The 24,539-nt window shown below is 37.8% G+C and overlaps 1 protein-coding gene and 1 long non-coding RNA gene across 2 annotated transcripts in view; one reads left to right on the top strand and one right to left on the bottom strand.

The window, feature by feature from the left end:
* cno (adherens junction formation factor afadin) overlaps positions 1-24,539 on the bottom strand; it is a 1,322,290-nt gene that overhangs the window by 482,640 nt on the left and 815,111 nt on the right. The window contains exons 6-7 of the mRNA XM_067134851.2: positions 23,387-23,673; positions 4,911-5,040 (exon numbers count right to left, since the gene is read on the bottom strand). Of these exons, the coding sequence (XP_066990952.2) occupies positions 4,911-5,040; positions 23,387-23,673 (417 nt within the window). The remainder of the gene's footprint in view (positions 1-4,910; positions 5,041-23,386; positions 23,674-24,539) is intronic.
* LOC136856758 (uncharacterized) lies at positions 424-23,515 on the top strand. The gene is made up of 3 exons (XR_010858456.2): positions 424-514; positions 4,889-5,070; positions 23,379-23,515. It is a non-coding gene; the product is annotated as an uncharacterized lncRNA (long non-coding RNA).

Here is a 24,539-nt window from a genome sequence, read left to right as displayed (position 1 = left end):
TGACTGGCGTTCTGTGAAGTTATAACTGTAATTTTAATTTTACGGATTACTTGTTGAAAAAGTAATTTTAATTGAATAAAATATGTCTCAAATAATTGCAGTCCAGCCGCGAATGATCCAAAAATGCATGAAGAGAAATCTGTCCGAACTTGACACCAACACTTAATTATATATATATTTGCTTAATCGTATTTCCTCTTTCAGGTTTTTGACAATAATGAAGGCTAGGTCTGGAAAGGTAGCAAGCGTGACCTTACGGTACAGCCCTGACATTTGCCCGGGTCGTATATTTACGAAGTTATTCCCCGATGGTGCGCAACAACCACGCACTACATTTTCTTTGCACTAGATGGTGAGGAGCGTCGTTGTTCAGGTCTGCCATCTATGTGTTGCTTGTTGGACTACTGACGTATCTGTTGCCGCAAGGACTGGAAAAGAGCCGCCGTGATAGTGAATTGCTTGGCATCATTAAGACTATCGTCTCAACTCGACACTTCAATACTCAACAATGAAGGTATCTAGATAAGTTATCTACTACACATTTATATTTGATTTTTACGTAGTGATATAAGTTAAAAATTTAAACGTTTCAAACGAGCTATTGATTTTCTGCCTCAGTATAGCCTACAAGCTGTCAATACAAGCACCAAGGCAAATCCGAATGAATCTCTAGGTGACCCAAAAATAAATAGCTCAATTCCGTAAAGAGTATATTTTTCACATTTTATGAACATTCTACCAATCAGAACATAAAATTAAATTAACACCTGTGAATCATAATAAATCGTCTGAACAGGATGGTTTGGAAAAACAAATGGAAACTTTATGAGTAAAGAATCGTGTTAATTAAAATTCTTCACTGTATGTATAAAGGGGAAACTCATAATCGTGTCCAAGACAATCCACTACCTAGCTGGACCTCCAACTATTCTGTGATAACTATCTTGTGACAGGTCTCGGAGGAAACCACAAGCAATGGATCGGTGCTTGCACGCAAATAGCTGAGATGACACATAACATAAGGATTCCTACACGTCTCATTAGCTCTATGTACAACAGAAATAGTGCTTTTCAAATCAATACTCCGGTTAAGAAACTAGTAAGAGTAACAGGTCAGACTGCCTGTACTGTATTATTAATAGGATTCATGCGGTGGGAGACCCAGTTCGCGGTTTCGATCCCGACTCAGTCCGGTACTGCCTAATGCTCGTGTCGACAGAATTCCTAGGAACAAAATTCCGGTACCCCGGCTTTTCCGAAAACCGTACAAGTACGGTAGTTGGCAGGACGTAAATCCAACAAACAATAAACAACATTACTGTGAAGATTGTAGTATCTGTAAGGAAGGCAAGGAAAACGTGAGATTGAAGATAGATGCTAAAAACCCTGGCTCGGGATTGAATCATTCAGTACTGACTTCTTGGTTTTACCTTTCAACGTTTCTTATATGGAGACGTGAATTTATTAAATAATAATAATAATAATAATAATAATAATAATAATAATAATAATAATAATACTCCGGACAAATCTATAAAGATATTAACAAATCACACAAACAAAAAGATGAAAAACATGCGAGAATAAAGTGACCTTAATTTTAGAGAAAGCTCAAAAGGCATCAGACTGAAGAAAGATATAGGTCTACGTGAAGTACATACGGGTACTGAATAGTTGACAGAATTGTGCTATTCTCTGTTGCATACTTTCTAGCAGCAAAATTTCTATTTAAACAAACCAGTAGATGGCTAATAAGCACCTCTAGCTTAGATTACTAGTTTCTGGCATCACTAGAGACGCCCAGGAGTTTACAGTCAAATGCTCCTCCTGACACCATATGATTTTCAGGTGAAAATTCCACTCCGTAGTCACTGACATTAGACACTTGGTCGCCATGGTAGAAAGCCTGCAGCCAAGTCACTGTGATATTTCGCCCTTCCCTTCCCACAAGACTAATTAAGCAATAATTAGTACAATCAAGAGAATACATAAAACAGGTTGAGGATGATCCTGATTATGATGGTCTGACCAGGTTAAGAACAGTATAAGGCAATCGGACCCAAAATAGACCAAAGTAATAGATGGGAAGTGTACAAAGATGGAATAAAATGGAGAGAAACCATACCGACCCAAACCTGCCTGTGTCTGGATTTGAGAAAGTGGGAGTGGTGGGGGGTGAATATATTAGAACATTTCTATTTTCTGTTATAGCAACCTTTCTCTAAACTTTCTATAGCCCTTAATTGTATACTAGCAGTACGTACACCCTTCGAATCACATACAAGTCACAATGAGTTTCTTCAAAAAGTTCAGTAATAAATTACCAATTACTGATGGAGTGGATTGTGTTACATAATTTTAATAAAGAGGTGATCCAGGTCAAACATGTTCTTCAATCAAAAGTAACTTTACTCATTTCTGAGCACCATGACCCCATTAACTATACTTCTCCATCCCAGAATTTTAGATCATCTCAAGGTCTGCTTAAGAGGTAAACCAGTGAGCTTCTCAACTTGTTAATTAATTTTATTACACTGAAATTCAGGAGTTTAGGAGTCTGCCTTGTCAATACTATGTACTCTTAAATAAAACACTTCATCACATTTATCTCCTCATACATGTTTCAAGAAAATAGTCCATTCTCTTCCTCAGTGAAAATAATTCCCTAAAAACAATGATGATTTGATTGAAATCACACATTAAATTATACGGTAATTAAAAACTTACAATGAAGAAAAATATGTTGTGACTAATTCTTTTTCTTCTAATAAAATTAATCTCGGTCCCATTACAGGATAACAATTAAAAATTAAGCTGCAATATATAAATAAGAACTGCTGTCCAATTTTACAATTAAATTAATATTAAAAAAACATCTTTCTTTATTAGTAGGGCCCAAATACATATGCACTAAAAACTCCAAAAATATGCATGCACATATGCATTTAAAATGTTGAAAATATGCACAAAAATATGCATGAAAATATGCACTAAAATTTAAAAAAATACACTTATCAAACACATTATTTGATTTTAACTCAGCGTTAAATTGATAAACATGCTTCATTCCTTGCAAAATGATGCATGGCAGTATGTTACGAACAGTTTCTCAATGTTTTCGGGGGTCAATGACTTTCTGTTGTCAGATAGAATTAATTTATACGCTGAAAATGATTGAGCTACGTTGACGGACGTAACTGGGCAATACTTGTACATTGGCACTGACTGCTCGGAAAATTCTTCTGGCAAAGACTGCCTGATTCCTCTTATGTAGTTGCTTATAGATTGAACCTTCTTTAGTCCTGGGTTTGAGTCCAACACTGCACCAAATTTCCTTTCCATTTTTTCTCCAGTTTCACAGGGGGACACTATTTAAAGAAACTAATGATGTTTTGAATTAATTGAATGGATTTGTCTAGTGGTGCACAGTGAGTTTCTAGGCCCTTAATCGCCTTCGAAAGTGACAAATATTGCACAATGATGAAACTGATACCTTTATATACAGTTTCAGATTCAAATGTGCACTTTGCTTCACAAACACAAGCAATATGACTATCATCAATACTTTTAACTACATCTTTCACTGGATTAAAGTTCTCCTGGTAGAACGATATTGCGGATAATTAAGTTCCCCATCTTGTGAGAACAGGTCCCGGCAGAAGGGAAACTTGAGGCAGATGAGTTTTGTACAACTGTACAAGCAACTGTACAAGAGCTGATGCTTTTAGGAACAGTTTTCTCCCCCCCACTTGAAATTACTTTTTTGACAGATGGAAAGAGGGTACGTATCTCTTCTGCAATATGACGCAATCCATGGGCCAAACACGTGACATACCGTGCGAGTTGGCCGTGTGGTTAGGAGTGCGCAGCTGTGAGCTTGCATCTGGGAGATAGTGGGTTCGAATCCCACTGTCGGCAGCCCTGAAGATGGTTTTCCGTGGTTTCCCATTTTCACACCAGGCAAATGCTGGGGCTGTACCTTAATTAAAGCCATGGACACTTCCTACCCATTCCTAGGCCTTTCCTGTCCCACCGTCACCATAAGACCTATCTGTGTCAGTGCGGCGTAAAAAAAAATAAAAGAGCAAAAGAAAACATACGACATGGATGAGATATGGAAAAAATACTCAAAGGGACTGACCAGCTTTCAACATGTACGAAGCTGCATCTGTGACTAAAAGGTGCACTTTGTAACAATCATTCTCTGATTCAGTAGGCCACGGAAGTAATAGGGAATCGTTAACAAATCTTGCAACTGTAGCGTCATAATCCGCCTACCTGCTTGTATTGCAACGCTGAAAGCACTTTCCTTGATCAGGGAAGGCTTCTCGTGTTGCCAAAGGATGTACAACATACAGAGTTCATTAGATGTTTCATTTAGTTCAGAAATCTTGGATAATCAATCACATGTTAGAGAAAAAATATAATCTGTATATGCACTAACGTCGAAAATATGCACTAACGTTCACAACATGCATTTGCATATGCATTTTCAAAAACTTCGGAGCCTGCTTATTAGTAATGAAGTATCTTGAATACTCTATAAAATTTGTCCTAATAATAAAACTGTGCATTTATCAGAATCTTGTTATATGCAAAGAATACTCACCAATAATATACACTGGCAAATGGGTACCAGTGTTCTGTTGACTAACTTGCGAAATCCACACGTTTTAGGTCTCTAAATTCTAAATGTGCACATATACAACCCTTTTAGGGCTTGTTTCAAAACTTCTTCAAATGGTAAGAATCATAAAATTAGAATATTTGTTCCAGTTTTGACAGCTACGAGTACTTTGATTAATGAGAGACTATTTCAAAAGACAACATTGTTCTTACTAATGTGTACCCTATATAAAACTAGTCAGAAACATGCAATGTGTTACAGAAATACAAGAACAAACACTCACCTCGCGATGACGGGTGGTTCATCAAGATGGCCAGCGGACATTCATCATCGTCCAAGATGTACTCCCGATTGTTGGTACCTCCATGGTACTCCTTACTTTCACCAGTATCCGGCGGAATGGCAGCATTCACCTGGCGAGGAGGAACCAGGGTGTGAATAATGTAAAGTAAAGCATACTTTAATTTCTTTCACTAAACTAAAAATGACCAGCCATCAAACTCTATTAGACACAACTGATCCAAAGAGTTAATCATAATCCACAAGTATAATCTACATTCTGAAACTGACTGTATCAATTCTGCCTAATATGTAAATGACTTTTAACTAATCCCAGAGCAAAAGATCTTATATTCAATCCCAACCCTTTGGGAAAGATTTAAGAGAGGTGCCCTTAAAATCCAAGTAATGGAGGAGAGGAAATTACTATACTTAATAGGCAAGGTAAACTTTTTATTCAACAGAATTCTGTTTAGTGTGTTCTGATTAGGCTTAGTAACTGTAATCGAGATTTGTAATATTCAATAACAGTAGTGTATCTTCCAATATGTTAGAATTTTGCTCTTTTTAACTTGCCACAAAAAAATTCCACTTAGGTGTTTCAGGTATCGAGCGAGACCTTGCAATATTCTGCATCTTGGGCACAGGTGAACATCTAAATAGTGGTGGGATTTAGCTCGTAAGAGTAGATTTTATATGTTTAGGCATGAATACACAGGATTTTTTTTTGCTAGTTGCTTTACGTCGCACCGACACAGATAGGTCTTATGGCGACGATAGGACAGGGAAGGGCTAGGAGGGGGAAGGAATCGGCCGTGGCCTTATTTAAGGTACAGCCCCAGCATTTGCCTGGTGTGAAAATGGGAAACCACGGAAAACCATTTTCAGGGCTGCCGACAGTGGGGTTCGAACCTACCATCTCCCGAATACTGGATACTGGCCGCACTTAAGCGAAATACACAGGATTATGACTCCATACTGACAAATGAATACAGGACATTGAATTGTTTCATTTATGATGAATTCTGACAGCCAAATATGGAGAAAGGAGGGTTACAATTTTCAACAAGCAAACATTCATAGCATATCAAATTAAGAGCTCCTGCACTATAGTCCTCAAAGGCAGAACATAAAAAATATGATGATGTGAGTACAAAGAAAGTAGAGATGAAGAGAAACGTTCTTAACCCAATGAACTCGGATGATGAGGCACGCCCGCTTCCGCACACATGGCCTACAACTCGGATGACGAGTTGGGCCCGCGCATTACCAATACCTTTAGTCCACTCAGTTTGTAACAGATGGCTCTTGCGTTAATATTTTCGTATACTAGAAGGTTGACGCGAGGGCATGTCAAAGTTTCCCCTTGTTTGACCTTACCACCATGTGTATAGGGAGACTCGAAAATATTTCAAATTCCTTTCAAGCCAGTCGTCAATATGGCAAGTAGCAACGCGCACATTTCTGAACACAAAGAATTAGTGAAGTTAATTAACAGTGTTTTAGATAGTGATTCCAACTATAGTGTAAGTGAACACCTTCAGGAATTAGAAGATGATAATTTGTCTGAGGAATTGTTGAGTGTAAATAATGTTAATGAGTCAGGAAATGTATATATCACTAGTGAGAGAATGATGAGCAAAATCTTCACGCCAGGCCTCCAGAACTAATCTATCACACAAGAACATAATTTTAGGTGAATACATGTATTCGTTCACATTATGAAAAAATTTCATGTTAATATCTTGTATAGTTTCCTTTTAACAATATATTTTCCATTGTGCTGCACAAACAGCTTCTCCACTGGGATTTAAATCTGAGTCAGTGTGACACGATGGGATATTTTAGTGAGAGTCCATTGGGTTAAGCAAGGATGCATCTCACATATATAGTAGTAACAGTGACACACCTTCACTGGCCAGGGAGGGAGGTAAGTACCAAAGGGCAATGCTGAAGATAATGGAGAAGTCAGAAATAAAGTAGATTATGATGGACGAGCATGAAATTTCACTTCCAGTTGCTACTATCATTATCAACACTTGTTTTCAAGAAGTGAATGCCGTGCCCTACAATCATTCATGTCTACTCATTTCCCAGATCATCATACAACTAATAGGAGAAGGGAGAGGACGTCTGCAATAGAACACTGATTTGTAAAGAACTGCTCCAGTTGATTTACTAATTTCATATTTTGGTTAAATCTGACTGACAAAGAGTTTTAAAATGTCTAATTGGAAATGAATGCAACCATTTGTTAGATAGTCCTCCATTCGTGGTGCATCAAATGAATATCAGATGAAGAACAATCAATATCTTTCCAGTGTGCAGCTTTTGTGTTGGTCTTTTCTACCCTTTTTTTTCTACAAACTGAACTGTTGTTTATTACAGTGGTATTCAAAGTGTGGTACGCCTACCATTAGGGGTACACGTGGCCGTCTCAAGGGGTACGCAAATTTATTGTAGCTTCGGTTTTCAGTGAGAAGTTCAAAAAAGAGTTGAGCCTGCTAATTTTCAATAAAATCTTGTGTCTACCACCACACAGAGTCCCCTTTTGGAACTAATCATTCTAAAATATGTCTCTGTACCTTCCAATGATTAGCAATGTTCTCCCTAGGACCTTTCTAGTGGGCGCACCGCCCTGCCGTATATACAAGCCGCCCGGCTAACATAACCTAGATATATGCTAGTTACATAATATTAATAAATATTTGAGTCACTGGGTACTCCAAATTAAAATATAAATACTGTAAAACCTTTAATTTATATGACAAATCTTTATTATTTTAAGAATAATTGCATCCATTACATCGGAGTTTAAATGTTTAGCTTGGATATCACGTAGTATCACGCGCGAGCGGTGTCTGAATTGGCGTCGAGCACTCGATTCCACGGGACGTCACAAAACCGTACGGCACTCCTCAGCAACCAATTGGTGAACCCCAGTGTTACATGATTTAGAAGTTCAAAATACTCTGTTATGTCTTGTTCATGAAAAATACTAAAATAGTTCAATTTTGCAGTTCATGTTTACCTATTTGATTTAATGCTCTGAGGGGAATAAATATTGAAGTGTAATTATATTAATTTTTTATGTAGTATTCCCCGCCCGGTTACCGTTTCCCGGCACCCGGCTGACGAAAATTTCTGGGGAGAACACTGGATTAGGTATATAAAAAAGCCTACCTATAAAGTTTTTACTTTGAAATCCACTCATACACTTCAGTTATTTTCACCTATCACTCCATCTGTACTCTCACATGGTGAATACACTGAGACAATTCTCGTCCTAATTCCTCCCACTGACAAATCTCACCACATCATTCGCTCATTTATGTGCCTAACAGAAACTATGTTGCGTGCAATGGTATTCCTGATAAAGAGCCCTACCCCAGACTCTGCCCCTCCCTTTCTAACACCCGTCAAGTACACTTTATAATCTCCTATCTCTTCCTCATTATCTCCCCTTACCCGAATATCACTTACTCCTAGCACATCCAGATGCATCCTCTTAGCTGACTCAGCCAGTTCTACTTTCTTTCTTCCATAAGCCCCATTAATATTGATAGCTCCCCATCGAATTCCATTTCGTTCGCCAAGTTGTTTCCAAGGAGTGGGAGTAGGATTCCGTTACTCCCAAAGGTCCGAGGCTTGCTTAACCCGCGAGTGGTCGCTAGCCAAAATGTAACGTGAGTGGTCACGCGTGAGACTTTTTCTCACATTAAAATAAATATGATATTTTTCTTAGTTTTGTGGGGCGTAAGGCTCAAATTTAATACTGAAATGAAATGCAAGTTCTACCTAATATATTTTAGATAAAAATGAAATAAAAAATGAAATGGCGTATGGCTTTTAGTGCCGAGAGTGTCCGAGGACAAGTTTGGCTCACCAGCTGCAAGTCCTTCGATTTGATACCCGTAGGCGACCTGCGAATCGTGATGAGGATGAAATGATGAAGAAGACACATACACCCAGCCCCCGTGCCAGTGAAATTAACCAATTATGGTTAAAATTCCGGGCCCTGCCGGGAATCGAACCTTGGACCCCTGTGACCAAAGGCCAGCACGCTAACCATTTAGCCATGGAGCCGGATATAAAAATGAAATGATTAGCTGTTTATTAAAGACACAAATTACTACTTAAAATAACATATGCAATGTACATAAAAATAACTTGTCCTGAAGTTGTAAAAAATAAAATCTCACACATCCATTATATCTAGTCACATTTACGTAAAACGCAAGGTTTCTGAACACAATAACATTTTCAAAAACAAGAAGTGCTCATAATGCAAATACTAACGCGTACAACAGGAGTAAGTTTACCGCTCCAATTCAACATAACACCAACGTCATTAGTCGCGCAATGAGAGAAAGTCTCACACAGCGCACGGACATATAGGAACCTTTGTTCTGACTAGGGGAGGGGTTCCTTACCCTTCAAATGTGAATCGCTCTACTCATGACAGTTATAAACTCAACTAGTGAAGTAATATCACAATAAAAAATAATGTGAGAGAAAATCTCATATAGCGACCACTCGCGGGTTAAAATGCTCGGTAAATTCATGAAGCAGGATGCTACCTTACCTACACATAGTCCAAGTGAGGATCTCTCCTCTAACAGGTTATGCACCACCGGTGGATTGTATAGTCCTAGCCGCCTGAGCACAAGGAGGGCCAGGACTCAGAATATGTCCGAGATGCCCACTCCCATTCCATAGCAACTGGTATCCTGATCTCAGGACCACTTACTAGGCCACTCGGCCATTGCCCATGGTTCACGAACTAGGACATGACCACAGTAATTTAAAAAAATATTTTTGATTTTAATGTATGCACATCACTTAAAGTGTATATCTTTAACTGTGCCATTTGACTTGAGTTCTTAGTTTATAAACTCAAGAAGATTAGACACATCATTTAAGAAATAGTTTAGAGTTCTTTTAGAAATTCATGTGTATCTCTGCTATTTTTGTGCTTTCGCTGAAGATGTCTCCTACGATGAAACGTCACATTGATGCTGTTCTGAAAAGGAATAAAAGAATTTTAAGTATTGTAAAGGTGGAATTTTTCCTCAAAAAATCTTTAACACTTGCTCAAGCCTTTAACTAACGGATCGGTAGAGTTTCTTTAAAGGAGTGTTGATGAAACCGGACCTCAGCATGTCCAGTTCTGAGAAGAGAGTGTTAGTATTCGATTTTGTAATACACTCACCAGCAAAAAAAAAAAAAAAACACTAATATTACAGGCAAAATTCAATGTTATTCCATTCGAAACATGGTAAAAATCAAATAGTATGACATTACCACAATATGGCAATGTATCATAATTTAATTGGCCCATTTGAGAATTTTCAGCGCAATTCATTGATAAAGGTTGTTGATTGTGGCAATCACACCAGTCCACCAACACGAATTTGGAAATGTCGAAACCTGGAGCATGCAGTCCATTTGTCCACATGCTTTCAACATATTTCCATTTCCTCAGTACAGTAATGGGTATTACCACCTCTAGCCGCAGTTACAGCTGTGATTTCATCAGGCATGCTCAGGATGTAATCTCAAATGCTCTCTTGTGGTATGAGCTCTCATTCTTCCTGGAGTGCAGTCGAAAGTTGAGCCAGTGTATCAGGGGAATGAGTCCTAGCACGTCTCCCAAACATATCCCACACATGGTCTATCGGGTTTAGGTTGAGACTATAAGCATGCCACACCATGCACTCAATTCCAACTTCATCCAGGTACTCGCATACGCAAACGGCAACGTGCGGGCAAACATTGTCATGCATCAGGATAAAGTTCTCGCCAATGACAGTTGCAAAAGGCACCAAGTGATCAACTAAAATCTCCTCGATGTAACAGTGGGCTGTCAGAATTCCACTCTCAGTGAACACAAGCTCCGTGCGTGCATCAGTGGTAATCCCAGCCCAGACCATCACAGACCCTCCACTGAACGTTGTCCTTGCAGAGAAAGTACAGGATGAATAATGTTCCTTGGACCTTCTTCATACTCTCTCTCTTCCATCTGGATTCATCCATAAAGAGCACTGATCTTGACTGCTCCACAGTCCAGTTTCGACGGGCGTTGGCGAATTGCATCCAAGAGGCACGGTGCTCAAGTGTAAACAGAGGTCCTGTGACAGGCCTCCTGGACATTAAATCCATTTTATACAACCTCCTCCTTACTGTCCTTTCGCTGATATTCATGCCCCATACTTGCTGCAAACGATTTCTGGCTTCCACAGTTGTTGTGTGTTGATCACGAAGAACTTGGATTGCGAGAAAGCGATCGCTGCGCTCAGTAGTGCTTCTCGTACGACCAGAACCGGGCCTTCTGGTGTAGATATTGTCCTCTCCGTACATTTTAACAGTTCTGTCCACATTAGAACAAGACGTGCATACAACGTCTGCTACATAGCATATACTGTGCCCATCCTCCACTAATACTACGGCCCTTACTGCGTTTTCAGATGAAAGAGTCATTATCAACTGATTTAGAAGCGAGATTAACTGTTGTACAGAAGCCGTAATGTCCACAAAAATAAGCGGCATGAGAATTCACAGCAATAAACTTAAAACAGCTGTGTGTGGTTATTCCTGTCAAAAGGTGGGAAATGGCAGTATTGGTGTTGTGATTGTCATGATCAGTGATGTTTCCTAATTATTGCGCTGAAACATTTCAAATGGGCTAATTAACTTACAATACATTGCCATATTGTTGTAATATAACAACATTTAATTTCTACAAGGTTTCAAATGGACTAATATTAAATTCTGTCTGAAACACAGAATGTTTCATTGAGTTTGTATGTTTATTTATTTATTTATTTATTTATTTATTTATTTATTTATTTATTTATTTATTTATTTATTTATTTATTTATTTATTTATCGTATGGCTTTTAGTGCTGGGAGTGCCCGAGGACATGTTCGGCTCACCTGGCACAGTCCTTGTAAGACAGACCCTCCAACGAGGGTAGGCAGCATCTGCCATGTATAAGGACTGTATTTTTGTAGTGGAGGATGGTGTGATGTGTCAGTTGCAGGAATGTTGGGGACGGTGCAAATACCCGGCCCCGGAGCCAGGGGAAATAACTGTTTAAGGTTAAAATCTCTGAACCGGCAGGGAATCAAATCCAGGGCCCTCTGAATTGAAGACGACTACAACTACGCTGACCATTTCAGCCAAGGAGCTGGACTTTGTAATATTAGTTGAACAGATTTAATATTGTAAGTAAATGTGACATGTTTAACATGATCATTATTTTTAATTTAATTCAAGCTTTCTAATAGGTCTATATTAAGTAATGTTTCACAAAATCAAGATATTAATATGAAAGACAAGACTCATTTTTTCTATTTCATTATATTATTGCGGGGAAAAAAGTTGTTTAAACCAACAAGGAAAAAACCTTTAACAAACAAAGGGTTTTAAAAACCCTTTAATTCTGTTTTTCTTCTCCAACCTTGGTTGTAATCACATCTACTGTGAAAACTTGAAATTTTTTTTTTTTTTTTTTTTTTTTTTTTTTTTTTTTTTTTTTTTTTTTTTGCTCGGGGCTTTACGTCGCACCGACACAGATAGGTCTTATGGCGACGATGGGATAGGAAAGGCCTAGGAGTTGGAAGGAAGCGACCGTGGCCTTAATTAAGGTACAGCCCCAGCATTTGCCTGGTGTGAAAATGGGAAACCACGGAAAACCATTTTCAGGGCTGCCGATAGTGGGATTCAAACCTACTATCTCCCGGATGCAAGCTCACAGCCGCCCGCCTCTACGCGCACGGCCAACTCGCCCGGTAAACTTGAAATATATCACCTTCTTAATCAACGTATGTGATGTCACACGACTGTCACTAAGAAAGCCATGTGCTACATATGTACTGTATATGCACAATAGGTGTAATACAGGGATGGCAAGGGGTGGCAGTTGCTCCCCCAATATTTTGAAGAAAACCAAATTTTTGTAATATTACAGACATAAAATATATAATTTACAAGTAGACCCTACGTTTTTCGTTACTCTGTTTAATTTAGCTCAATGAAACAAGCAGATCGTTAAAAAATTGTATGGGCTACCCATATAATGCTGACAGAAATAATTTTTAATGTTGTTCAAATTTACCTTCCCCTCAATTCTAATTAAAATGTCGCTAATAAGTTCTGAAAAAGTGCTGACAGATAGGCACCGAGATCGACAAGACTGTCTTGATGATCAGATGAACAGATTACCTACCATATGCTTACTTTCTGAGCAGTGGAGACACTGTTTGGTTATGTTGTCTGTGGCCGTGTTTGTTAAAGCATTAAATTTATTTCTCACGTGCATCTGCTTCAGTTCAGCAGTGCGACCTATGAAGTCATAAAATCAGTGAACAACAGGACACTTGATGTTTTACAATCTTTTAGAAATGAAGAATATTTTTTACTCAATATTGCTCTGGGAGATAGCAGAGAAATGTGAATTTAGTGCAGCAGAATTGCCAAGTAGGAGTACTGATAACTGCTTGATGCAGTACTTTTCAGAACCCTAAGTGCTGAGTTGTTCTCTGACTTACGGACCTTCTGATCTGTGTGTGAAATTCTAAGGGTGTTACTAATCAGAAATACGAACATGAGTCATATATATCTGACCATAATATCAATATCCTGTTATTAGGAAAGACATGGCTGAAACATCATATGCCCTTCAAAATTAAGAACTTCTCAATTTATTGCAAAGACAGAGCCAAGAGAGAGGGTGGGGGAGTGGACGTACTGATTAAGTCTAAACTTACTCATCACGTCATAGACCCTCTCCTTCTCGGCATTATTCAGACCAGCGAAATTTAAAAACACTGATAAAGAATTCAACTTTTTTACTCAATGAACAAGAACAACAAAAATTATTCACCATGAATCCTAATATTCCCACGGCCAGAGCTTTACCCAAACTACACAAAAAAGATACACCCATGCGTCCCATAATTAATTGCAAAAAAAGCCCAACTTACAAGACCTCAAAATATATCTACCATTTCCTTAAAAGACACTACACTTTTAACAACAAATCCCCTCTAAAAACACGGTTGATTTTTGCGATTTTTTAAAGAAATTTACTTATTACCTAACCACATCATGTGCTCCTACGATATCACGAACATGTATTCTAACGTGCCAACAAAACAAACAGTAAACATTATCAAGGACAACCTATCCAAACATAGCAATCTTAGCACCCCTGAAATAGACGAATTCATCAACATTTTAAACTTCGTACTAAAGAACAACTATTTCACTTTCAATGGCAAAATTTACCACCTTATCAGGCATCTTGGCAGACATATACATGGACTCGTTAGAACACTATAAAATAACTTCAAAAATAAAAGGACTCAGCCTGTGGCTCAGATACGTAGGCGAAACATTTGCAATAATCAACAGTAATCTCAACAATAGCAACAATATTTTAGATTTTTAAACACCCTTGATCAAAATATCAAGTTCACCAAGGAGGACGAGGTCAACAGATCCAATAACGTTTTAGACTTAACTATAACACGCGACAAGAACACATTTGATTTCCAAATTTACAGAAAACCCACCCACACTCTAATAACAATCAAAAATTCATCTATACACCCCAACTCCCATAAACAAGCTACTTTTTACAGTTTAATTTACAGAGCTTTAAAAATCCCACTATCACCTAAGAGTCTAAAAACAGAAATTCATTATATTAAAAGCTTAGCAAAATTCAATGGTTTTAAAATAGAAATAATCAACCGAATAATTAATAAAATCAAATATAAACTAGCAACAAACCTCGTCCATGACAAACCTGAAAAATCTAAATTCGCCACTTTTACATACAATAATCCAGGCATCTACCAAGCAACAAGCCCTCTGAAAAAACAAAACGTTAACATTGCCTTGAAGATGACAAACACCAACCGCAGCCTGTTTTTTAATCACAATACACTCAACATAAACAATAGTATTTACTCAAACTCAGGCATATACAGGCTCAAATGCATGCAATGTGAAAAATCATACATTGGGCAAACAGGCCGGAGCTTCCTTACTAGATACCACGAGCACTATAATGCCAATAGACATAATAAATTTTCAGCCATGAGCTCTCATATGAAAGATACAGGTCATCATTTCACAACTATCGAACAGGACCTAACAATCATCAAAATAGTAGGCAAAAGAAAAATTAATGAATGAATTAGAAAACATTTACATATATCTGGATCAACATTACAACAAAGACCTAAATCTCAATGATCCCGTCGAAATAAAAAATCCCTTATACGAGACTTTACCCAATTTATTACAATCTTTAAATCCAAATTTAAATAAAATCCTTAAAAAATCTTAAACTAACTTCCAATAAAGATCCCAACTTCCCCTTTAAGGTAACTCCCTCCGTCCCCGCCCCTGCTAATCTTCCACAGCCAACAGCCCGTAAGCTCAACCCTCCGTCCACCTCCTCTTCTCCTTTACACCCCTCTCCCTCAATTCTGCATCTTCAACAGCCAATAGAGCACAAGCTCAACGCTCCGCCCATTTCCTTTCCTCCATCACCCCCCCTCCCTCAGTTCCACACAGATACAACACACGACATTCAAATCTTACTTGTTCCAAGACCATACAGACAACCAGTTCATACCGCATAAATCGAGAATGTAAGTAATTGAATATATATCATTTCGCCTAATTAACCGTTTTTTCCCTCTAAACTTCATATCTTTTATTCTTTTTTCATTACAGATTCTTCAGAATATATCTTTCCAATAGTTAATCTATATTCAAAACTACAGCCAACAACAAGTAAGAATGTTCCCATTTAACTATCAGTATACGAGTTAACAAAGATCTATACGGCAATATTCAATTATGAACTCTTTATAACTCCTTCAACAAAATTACGGAGACCGCGAACCCACTTCGTAAATAACGAGATTAATGGATTAGTTGGATACAACTTTATAATCTACATAGCGCCATACTACAGTTTCTTCTTCTTCTTCTTCTTCTTTTATGACCACATAGGATCACTTTAGTCAGTCCGTCGTTCAGGTCTCTTTGAAGGGATTGTTCGGGCTTTGCGGTCCTCCCAGTACTTCTTCGGACGCTCCGATCTTCGTGCCCTTTCCTCAGTTTAATATTAAGACTTTTCAAAAAGAAAGTTTCAATGTCATCTTAAGTGGCTACTAAGTTCCATTAACCTTCTCTTCAACATGTAAATCAAGTTGCTTCCAGCCGAATTTCACTCAAACTTTGATACGGCAACTTTAGCCATAGACCTTCTTGTTATTATGTGGTTAAGGCCTAGTTTGTCTAATTTATAAAATCATTTTAAAATTACTAGTGTAATATCATACCAACTTCAACTTTTTCTTCGCAAACATTTTAAATGAAGTTTTAATTGTAAATTATTATTTAAGAACTCATAACAATTTCTCACATTGTATAATTTCACTCTAATCTTATATTCTCATTTTATATTTTTTACCATGACAATCAGGATCCTGATTTTTATCTTTGAGTATGAAAGTAAAAAGGCTGATGATGCCATTTTAAAGGGCGAAACATGTCCCTTAAAATTATAGTTTAATAGGATGTAAGTCCTAACTTTGTAAATTCTATTGTATTGAATAGGTTGATCCTAATAAATCTTGGTAATATCTTAAATTGATTATTTAGTCTCTCGGTATCGAGATTAGACATGAACACACAAGTATGAAGGATGAGTTCTCCACCTAACCAATACTTTATTTTACATAGTGTCAATATTATTTACATAAACGGACAGTACTGGTTTCGACCTTCAGCTGTTGAACAACCTACTTAATAGTAACTGTACAGAATAAATACAATTAAAATTAAACAAGAATGCCATTAAAATAAACATGAATGCCACTATTCTAAAAAATACTTAAGGTTAAGATATATACATATGGTACAGTTTTTTGGGTTAGAGGGATTTTTCCCTGGCCCCATGATTTGTACATATTTCAAAAATTATATTTGCTGAGGTTGAAATTGGATACAATTCTAAGAATTTATGAAGAATCACTGACATTCTGGTGTCAAGTTCGCATATCTATGTTAAATGCCAACACTATGTCCAACGGTTTTATGAGATGATTCAAAGAGCATTGTGGGGCCGCAAATATGCGGGGACGTTGTGTTCATTAGAATAAGAGGTTTAGTAACCTGTTTACAGATACATCGCTCATTCTCAGTTTATATCAATGCTGAAAAACATACTAGTTTATATTAGACTTCCTTGTTGAGGTTTACGTTGCTGTGTGCGACATAATGAAATCAATGAAAGTGAGTTGTGGGTGCTCCCCTCTTCATACTTGCATTCCCTCAAGTAAATTTAAAAGTGTGTGAGCTTTTTGTGGCTTATTTACCCACAAAGTCTCCCCTACATACAGCGGACACTGACATTTTATTAACAAACCCATCACATGTCACTTCTATCACAGGGGGCGACTTAAATTCCAAGCATCCAGACTGAAACTCTAGAACAACAAATTGTAAGGGGAGAAAACAACAACAACATATGAGATAATGACCTTGGTTTCTATGCCCCAATGGGACCTACTTTTTATCCCAACTGAAACAACGTCCTTGACATAGCAGTTATGAAATGTTTACAACAGGACTATTGACTTTATAGCCCCAAATGCCCTAAATTTAGACCACAAACCTATCACTTTCAATCTTACCTGGGTTAGGCTACATGGGTCATCTTTTTCAGTTCAAAATCTAAATTTAAACTACCACAGATTTTCATGACATGTAAATAAGAATTTAAAGACTTTTGGAATAAACAGCAAAATGATTTGGACCAGGCTATTGATCATCTTTATGACAACATGAACAATGTTCGTAAATACATTACTCATGCTGCTAGAAATCCTGCACATTTACTTACACACGACAACGCCAGTAGCATTATTGTCAATAATGGCAATAACAGCACAGGTAACTACCCGTCAGATCGTGGGGTTATTATAATAATATTAACCTGGACAGGCGTCAACACAGGTGGACTCCGCAGGAAACAGGTGCAGGCTGAGACATAAATACAAACGCTGCTCGGCCTAGGTTTCTGTATAACCATGGCTCCCAAGATGACACCACATCAGATCTCCTAAAGGATTTGATCCACATTAAAAATACGTACAGGAAAAGATGGCAAAAATACAGCGACCCACCCGATTGGGCAAAATACAAGGAACTAGCCCGTGAAGTCCATAATCGCTACTTTGCTTTAGGTCGCAACGACACAGATAGGTCTTATGGCGACGATAGGATAGGAAAGGCCTAGGAATGGGAAGGAAGTGGCCATGGCCTTAATTAAGGTACAGCCCCAGCATTTGCCTGGTGTGAAAATGGGAAACCACCGAAAACCATCTTCAGGACTGCCGACAGTGAGATTCGAACCCACTATCTCCCGGATGCAAGCTCACAGCTGAGCGCTCCTAACCGCATGGCCAACTCGCCCGGTGAGTCCATAATCGTTGCTGAAACATAAGATTAAAATCTCTCCGAACACGAGTCAGACTGTGATTTCTGGTGGTTTACTCGTAGTCTGACTAGAACCAAAGACTCCGGCATGCAATTCACGGCCGTAATGGACTAGTATTCTCCCATTACAATAAAGTTTAGGCGTTCACAGACTCAACTGAAAGTCAATGTCAGAGGTGCCAACCTTTGAAGTGGGTTTACAGTAATCACCTTTCACCCCGGAAATTTTCGAGTCAAATAAAAAGTATCACCTACCTTCTCGATAATGACACCCTTTTGCCCTTCACAACAACAATCTGTTCTGAAGTATTTCATATTACACAGTAAAATTTGCACAATACCAGTTAGTTCTGTCATAAAATATTCTTTGTAGCTTGTTTGGCACCCAGCAGCTGCTTTTCACTGTGGATTTCCTTGAAACATCCTTCCCCCTGTGATGGAATATTCGCCTTCTGAACCATAAGAGATTCCAATGTAGACCTAAATTCCCTCACATTTTTCCTATGAACACTGAAAACCCTTTCTGTGGGAGAGTTACTGTCAGATACACTTAACACTGTAAATACAATATTACCTAAGGTTCTATAAAGGAGAAGAGCTCTTTCAATCACAATGAATTTTCAATGCTCAGGGGTAGCAAACAGAAGTGACGATCGAAGAATCTTTACCTACTCACAAGCACTGAAAAGAGAAAGGTTGAGCAATAACGCTCGAAAGGATTCATTTCTCTCCCTTTCCTTTTTCTCCCCGTAGAAATTTGTTTTTGTGACATTGTCACTTTTTCGTAATAATATCCCCTTCGACCGTAATGCCGTAATCGTGAGGTGAAATCCGTAATAATTACGGATAATCTGTAATAGTTGGCACCTCTGCAATGTGTAACTCATAATTACTCTGACGATGATGAACACAAACGACAGACCTGTAAGATACACAGAAAAGCCTTGACTTTCAAATGACAATGGACTCCGGATGATGGGATCACGTGATTTGATTCTTGTTGTTGGCTATGATAATTGCCGATATTCAGATGCTTATTGCTCGTTGTACAAGCTGGATGTATTTTAGTATGACAATGCCTCTTGACCCTGGTCTTGGTCCATGGAAGGAATGTTGGGTCATTACTGATCCTGGATATGCGAGCTGTTACAGCTCTTTAATTTTTTATATCAGCAGCAATCTTCTAGATTTTAGCAACTATTTTGGATATGGATTTTACTTCCATGGGTCAAGTTCTACGGAACAGTTATGTGGTAATGTAACTATCTTATTTCTGGTGAATTCTCTAATCTTGAAAATTGCAAGTCTACCTTTATATGAGATATGCTTGGTAAAACTACTATATTCAGTTTTGCATGGTCAATTCTGCCTTCCAGATCTCTCTCCTTGTCAATGTCATTCTTTGTTAAAGGGTGGTTTTGCACTATTTCCCACAAAGCGTCCTTGTAGAATGAAAGATTCTTCAGATCCCTCCAGTTGTTGCCATGATATTTTACCAGCAGCTTTTCCACATCCTTCATTTTGTTGATGTTCGGTTGACATTCTAAAGAAACTGGATATCAGTAATGCTCTTGGATGGTTTACAAATGCTCTTTGCTTTATCAATGTCCATACTGTATGACTCTTCTCCTTTAATGAGGACTTGGACTTTGCCCTTTGGTTCTGTTAAGCAAAAACGCTTTTGCTTCTTCAAATTTAAAGTGCCAAAGAAAGATTCAGCGGCTTCATTACATCTCTTAGAGCAGTTTTCCAGTCTTAAATTACATCATCATTCACTTTGGCAACTTGCCCTTAATATTCAAATATGAACATAACATTTTTTCTTTTCTAGGTGCCAAAACACTCAGTCTGGTGTCGTAAAATTTTCCTGGGTCAGGAAAAATAAACTTGATATTTTTAATTGTGCCTCATCTAAAGAAATTTTCTATACACGTATTCCAATAATGATGAGTTTTGATTCCATATATCGACCTTTTAATGGTACAACATTGCAGATGACCACTTTTGAAAGCAAACTCCAGTAAAGTAAATATTAAGTTTTGAAACCGAAAGAGTGGTGCAGATGAACAGTTCTGTAACTGAATCAATATTGGAGCACGCCACTGAGAGTGGCAAATGAATCGTTATGTTTCCAATGTTTTTGCAAAATGAGTATGTCAGATTCTACAACTAACTCATTTTCATGGGGGAAAAAAAAATACAGATGACTAGTTTTGAAACTGGACTATTCAACTGTATCTCTTCAAATATTAAGAGAAATATTTACCTAACATGTGTCAAAATCCATCCTGCTGTATGGTTGAGAGGCCTGGGGCTATATTTCTAAAACACCATTTTCAAAATTAAAAGTTTTTCAGAACAAGACACTAAGAATGATGACCAAAGCACCTAAACTAAAATCTAATAGAAAGATATGAACCGAACTTCGTATTCAGACTATTAGATCTCAGATCAACAAAATAGTAAAGATGACCAAATCTAGAATCATTCTTAGCCACTCAACCGACCCTGGCATCATAAGGACCAAGAAGCCGAACACACGTTTCAAACACTGCGGCCCTTGACTAAATTACGACTTGTTCAAAATAGGAAATTAAAAATTCTTTTGACCTTCTCAAAATTTTAAACCATTCTCTCACTAACAAAACTCAAAATTAAACCCCTGAAGGGGACCGTTTATTAACACGTTCGTGGCCGATAACATATGCCCCTACTAGGCATCCGGTTAATTGTTAGTTACTCTCTCGGTAATTGTTACAATTCAGTATAGTTTTCTGCAATGTCAAACAGAGAATAGTCAGGTTGCAGGGCCTTCTCAGTGGAAGAAACATCGTCTTGTAGGCTCCCAAAATCTATCGCACCACCTACAGGAACACATTTTCACACTTTGCCAGTAAATGTGTGGCTAAGGAGAATGAGCGTGGATCGCGGAAGCCGTGCAGACAGTGTTAGAAGGGGCGGCGAAGGACTGCATGCTCTACTGTATAGAGTGTCTAGGACAGCTAGACTTGTGTATTGAGCAATATTTCATGGAATTCTGTAAGAGACAGAAGTGACCGACTCCAAACAATGCCGTATCTACCTTTGTTTGTTGCAGCGCTCTATTAGAGGCTACTTCAATGACTAGGTCCGTTACACAGCTATTGTTCACACAGCAATAACACAGATTTTACCGCACAAAATTTTTGTGAGAAATGTTCAAAAAATTATTCATCTGACATAGGAAAGTTATTGAATATCTATGACCAAACAGAACATTCTTTCCCTGATTCCACTTCATTACATGTCATGATGCATATGCTGCATCAAACGGCACTGCAGGCAAAAATCTCGTCAGTAGTGCCAGTGACGCACATGTGCATCATGACTCCCATGCACAGATACACAGAAATAGAAATATAAGACTTCACTTTATATAAAAATACGATGTGATCAGACTATGTAAAATTAGGAAAAATGTTTTTATGTTTTCTGTTTACAGATAAAAACAGGCCAAGTAACACATAAATTTGAATTACTGGTAGGTCTACTTTTTTTTTTTTTTTTGCTAGGGGCTTTACGTCGCACCGACACAGATAGGTCTTATGGCGACGATGGGACAGGAAAGGCCTAGGAATTGGAAGGAAGCGGCCGTGGCCTTAATTAAGGTACAGCCTCAGCATTTGCCTGGTGTGAAAATGGGAAACCACGGAAAACCATTTTCAAGGCTGCCGATAGTGGGATTCGAACCTACTATCTCCCGGATGCAAGCTCACAGCCGCGCGCCTCTACGCGCACGGCCAACTCGCCCGGTAGGTCTACTTTTAATTCTGTATGTATGTTCTTTGCTTTACAGAGGTTTCACTTTACAATGGCGAAAAATGAGACTATCCTCCTATTCAATACATCATATATTCCGTCATTAGACGGAGCAAATAAATTCAAACATGTTTCGGCTCGCTTGAGCCATCTTCAGTGAAAAAAATTAGGGGGGTTGGAATAATTTACATAATATAAGTTGAAAAAATGCTAAAAAAACATAATGAAAGAGCAAATGAAAAAACAAACAAAAGAGAGCCTAGACAGAAACAAAATTAGCACAAATATACAATATTTACATCAATATGTAGAGCAAAAAACAACTTCTTGCAACAAAATTTTGTTTGTTTTTTCATTTGCTCTTTCATTATGTTTTTTAGCATTTTTTCAACTTATATTATGTAAATTATTCCAACCCCCCTATTTTTTTTTTCACTGAAGATGGCTGAAGCGAGCCGAAACATGTTTGAATTTATTTGCTCCGTATAATGACGGAATATATGATGTATTGAATAGGAGGATACTCTCATTTTTCGCCATTGTAAAGTGAAAACCGTCAATACGGAATGATTCTAATATCTTGTAATAATAATTACAGAGGTTTGGTTGTTAAATTGAAGTTATTAACATAGAATAGTAGGAATAATTTTATGGTTGCAAATTGCTCTCACTGTTCTGTCCCACACCCTGTATGATCTATATGTCAACGATCTACCAACCCATCAAGGAGTGGAGGTCGAGCAGTATGCAGACAACATTGCCATTTACACCTCTATACCGTCTCCGCACTACAACAATGGATCTAATAGAAATTCAGCGTCAAACAGAGAACAGTCAGGTTGCAGGGCCTTCTCAGTGGAAGAAACATCGTCTTGTAGGCTCCCAGTAATTCCTGCCACCCCAATCAAAATGCTCATGATATGCATCATTTCCCAGAAGTATATGCAATACCCACTAATCCAATATTCAACCATTATTTTATAGGTTCTTTGGAATTATCTTAAGTTTGAAGAAACAAGTTTTAATGCAATATTCAATAATTTGTGATATTGTTTAGTAGCCAGTAGAGATCATAACAGTAAAGGGCATGCAATTCTGTTGATTGGTACATGAAATTGTGTAGTAAGAATGATTGGTTTTCTACAGGACCTCACCTGCACAAGACAATAGTTGTGTGGATCTGCTTCCCGCTCCAGCCCGTACTTGGCCAGCATCTCCTTCACCACCTGAGCAGCAGTATCTCTCACAGACAGTAGCAGTGTTTTGTAAGGCACATCCCGGCAAAGCGACTCCCCATAGATCTTGAGCGTGCCACCTGTATCTGGCCCACCATCCTTACTCCGGAACTGCTGCAGTTTTCGCTCCAATTTCTGCTGCCTACGACGTCGCATCACTGCTTCAGGGTTTGAAATGGAGCGGGTGAAACTGGTCTCAGGTAGCTCTGCACGCAAATAAACAAGCATTTTCCTTTAGTTAAAATTAAAATATTGCACATGAAAATACTACCAGTTTTACATTAATAAGCAAAGTATGGAAATCTATAAATAACATGAAAAGAACCTGAAAAGAATTATCCAACGATTAGGTTGTTTCAAGAGAGAGAAAATGAGATGAAGGCAGTATGTGATTGATGTATGTAAAGCCAGTTGACAATATCATGAAGTGACTTAATAGATGGGTAGTTCTTCATAATTACATAATTTTAAAGGATTCCACGCCAATAATCAATGAATAAAACAATTGATAAAACAGAAAATGACAACAGGAGTCAGCACAGCTTATAGGAATTCACTTTTAAAGTGTTTGGAAAAAATGGCTGTTTCCAAATTTGCACACTGTCATTCAGTATGTTATTTGAATGCCCTAGTTCTTCATAATACTGAAAATCACATACACATATCACAATACTAGACATCACTGAACCTGTTACAGTGTGCATGGTAATTTATTAAATAACATAAATTTTGTAGAATTGTGTAATTCCAGAGTAAGAAAAATAAGACTTATTTCTGATGAACATTATTCAAATTTATGTATTTATTGGCTTATATGTCCATAAATATATTTTAATTCAATATATAGTATAGCTCAATCACAACTAGTCATCTGAACGATGAACTGACAACTGAAAATTTATCCACATTAAGGAGTTGGGAAGTAAATGGTATTTTCCCCATTACTTGATGAATTATAGCCATGTTCAGATATTTCATAATACTAAATATAAAATAGATAAAATAGAAAGAAAATCATCAATCAAAATGCAAATAGGAACGAGAATATAACACTGAATAAAAAATACCACAT

Source organism: Anabrus simplex, chromosome 1 (assembly GCF_040414725.1).
Source record: "Anabrus simplex isolate iqAnaSimp1 chromosome 1, ASM4041472v1, whole genome shotgun sequence".
In the NCBI taxonomy this organism is placed as follows: domain Eukaryota; kingdom Metazoa; phylum Arthropoda; class Insecta; order Orthoptera; family Tettigoniidae; genus Anabrus; species Anabrus simplex.
Note: the sequence above shows the minus strand (reverse complement) of the source record. Positions and strands in the feature narration are given on the sequence as shown.